This window comes from Aplysia californica, unplaced genomic scaffold (genome assembly GCF_000002075.1).
Source record: "Aplysia californica isolate F4 #8 unplaced genomic scaffold, AplCal3.0 scaffold01302, whole genome shotgun sequence".
NCBI lineage: Eukaryota > Metazoa > Mollusca > Gastropoda > Aplysiida > Aplysiidae > Aplysia > Aplysia californica.
This window is the reverse complement of record NW_004798572.1, coordinates 130,601-133,039: the sequence shown is the minus strand read 5'-3', so window position 1 is coordinate 133,039 and position 2,439 is coordinate 130,601. Positions and strand designations below refer to the sequence as shown.

At 41.2% G+C, this 2,439-nt stretch overlaps 1 protein-coding gene across 1 annotated transcript in view; it reads right to left on the bottom strand.

Moving 5' to 3' along the window:
• Positions 1-406: 406 nt before the first annotated feature.
• LOC101855843 (protocadherin gamma-A12) overlaps positions 407-2,439 on the bottom strand; it is a gene marked incomplete at its 3' end in the record, with an annotated part of 35,175 nt that continues 33,142 nt past the window's right edge. Inside the window, 1 exon segment of the mRNA XM_035973495.1 lies at positions 407-563. Coding sequence (XP_035829388.1) covers positions 407-563 — 157 coding nt within the window.

Genomic DNA, 2,439 nt, shown 5'->3' with positions numbered 1-2,439 from the left:
GAATTTTGATTGAATTGGTTCTGTTGGTTACTTTTAAAAAATTGAAACGTAAAAGTCTATTAAATTATGAAAGACAAAATGCTGATTTTGAAAATAATAGGATGTGCGATGTAATATCAAAGCATAATATGAAAGATGCAGGATTGCAAACAGCCGTCACCAAAATGCAATGAAAGAGCAGGCTAAGTGCTGCAAGTTGGATCTAAACGAAGGAGAACAAAAGAAAATGATAAACATATTAGTAGTAACAGAATAAAACGGATTCGAAAGAAGGTAGGAACGAAACTCAATAAGATACTGAGGTGCTTGCGTGGAAAGATACGGGAACTAGAATGGAGAGTGCGAGGAGAAAGTCAAGACGAGAAGGGAAAAAGAGGTTATAATGGCGAGCAGGGAGATAACTCACCCCCGTCATTGGCCAGGGCCACCACCACAGCGTGACCTTGGCTGTGACCTTCACCTTCCTCGCTGGAGCCGCCCCTGCCACTGTCACTCGTGCTACCGGAAGAGTGGCTCGTGGCGTCCTCTACCGGAAGTTTGATGACGTTGCCTCGCGGAGACTGCTGCAGACGACACAGAGGTAGCGAACGTCGTGCAAGGGGAGGCAATTTGGTCATTTGTGTTTATGCTCATGAAGGGAATTCAGTGGTGTGCATTTTGATGACAGCTGGTGCTTTGAGAAGAAGAAAAAATCCCACTACCCAATCCATTATGAACTTGATTAGAAAAAAAAGTCGCACCCACAAGCAAAGAGAATAAACCCAGCATATACTAAACAAAGTGCCATAGCTGCCAATATTTAAGAGTCGTCTAATTATATCCCTGCACTAAATGACCATAACTGTGTCAATGTGCTTCTCTTTACTCAAACAAACAAACAAAACAAAAACAAAAGTAGATTCCCCGACTATTGGTACATCACTGATTTTGTCTACACAAATAAAAGTTCAGATGTTCTTTTTAATTTTAGTTAGAGTTTTACGACACTTGCAACACAATAAGGTCATACAAGTGCCGAAGATTTGAGGTGTTACAAGAGAGTAACAAACAGAAAAAAAGAAGGAGGGGAGATAAAGACGATAGATGTTTGATAGGAAAGAAGAAGCAAACCACACCAGAGCACCCGCCAACCACCCACTCAGAGGGTCTATCAAGTCGGCCAAATGACTTGTCAGAGAGAGAGAGAGAGAGAGAAAGAGAGAGAGAGAGAGAGAAAGAGAGAGAGAGGGAGAGAGAGAGCGAGAGAGAGGGAGAGAGAGAGATAGAGAGAGAGAGAGAGAGAGATAGATAGAGAGAAAGAGAGAGAGAGAGAGAGAGAGAGAGAGAGAGAGAGAGAGAGAGAGAGAGAGAGAGAGAGAGAGAGAGAGAGAGAGAGAGAGGGGGGTCGTTTGCTGGACTGCTGTTGTAGCCACAAGAAGAAGTAACAGATATTTAAAAGTTAATCTTTTGCTTCCAATTGAGATGTTATAATTGAAAAATCTGCAGTTAGCATACCATAGAAAAAAATTACATCTCCCCTCATCTTTGTTTGTTTGTTGTTTTTTTTTGTTTGTTTGTTTGTTTTAGTAAATAGAAGCACATCGACACAATAATGGTCATTATGTGCTGGAAAGGTAAGACAGACAGACAGAAACAACAGAGGTAAAGCGAAGAAGTGAGAACCTACTAGCAGCACCCTCCAGCCACCCGCTCTCCCATAGACGCTCAACGACAACAGAGGATGAAAACGTCAGAGTAAAAGTAAATTTTTCATGTTTTACTCCACCATCGACCCAATTTAGATTATTAAAGACTACGTCTATCCTGTTTGTCAGAGCCAACACGGATAGGGGCAGACGTCGTGCCAACAGCTCGGCAATCAAACTCGAGTCTTCTGTATGCGATGTCAAAGTGTCTAATCACTACACCACAGACGCCGGTTTAGAAAGTGGGTTTGTTTGTTTGTTTGAGTAAGTGTTTTACGGCACTATGGACTCAGTAGAAACTGGGTGTCAAAGAGTTTTAAAAAACCCACGTAAAACAAAAAAATTATAAAAGACATTGGTTAACATGTCTGTTTGGTGCCGCACTGATATCTGTATTATTCATTAAACTAAAGATAATATAATATTGTCTCAGTCTGTTCTATCTGGGAGGTCAGCGCTAACAGTGGACACAACTCTCACAGAAGGGGACAGTTTTTGGTTAGAGTTGACCTCTTAACCGCCATTGTCCAGACATCACAGTGTGGCCAGATTATAATATAAATTATTATTCCGGGTTGTTGATGTTATAAAGGAATTAATGATTTACGACAAGGCTATTAGCTTTGCTCTCTTTACTCATGCCTGACAAATATAATCTTAAAACTCTGCAGGAAAATAAATCATTTTATCAAAATGAGAAAGAAAGAAAAGTTGGGAAGGTGGAGAGGAGGGAGAGAGGGAGGGGGGGGGGGGG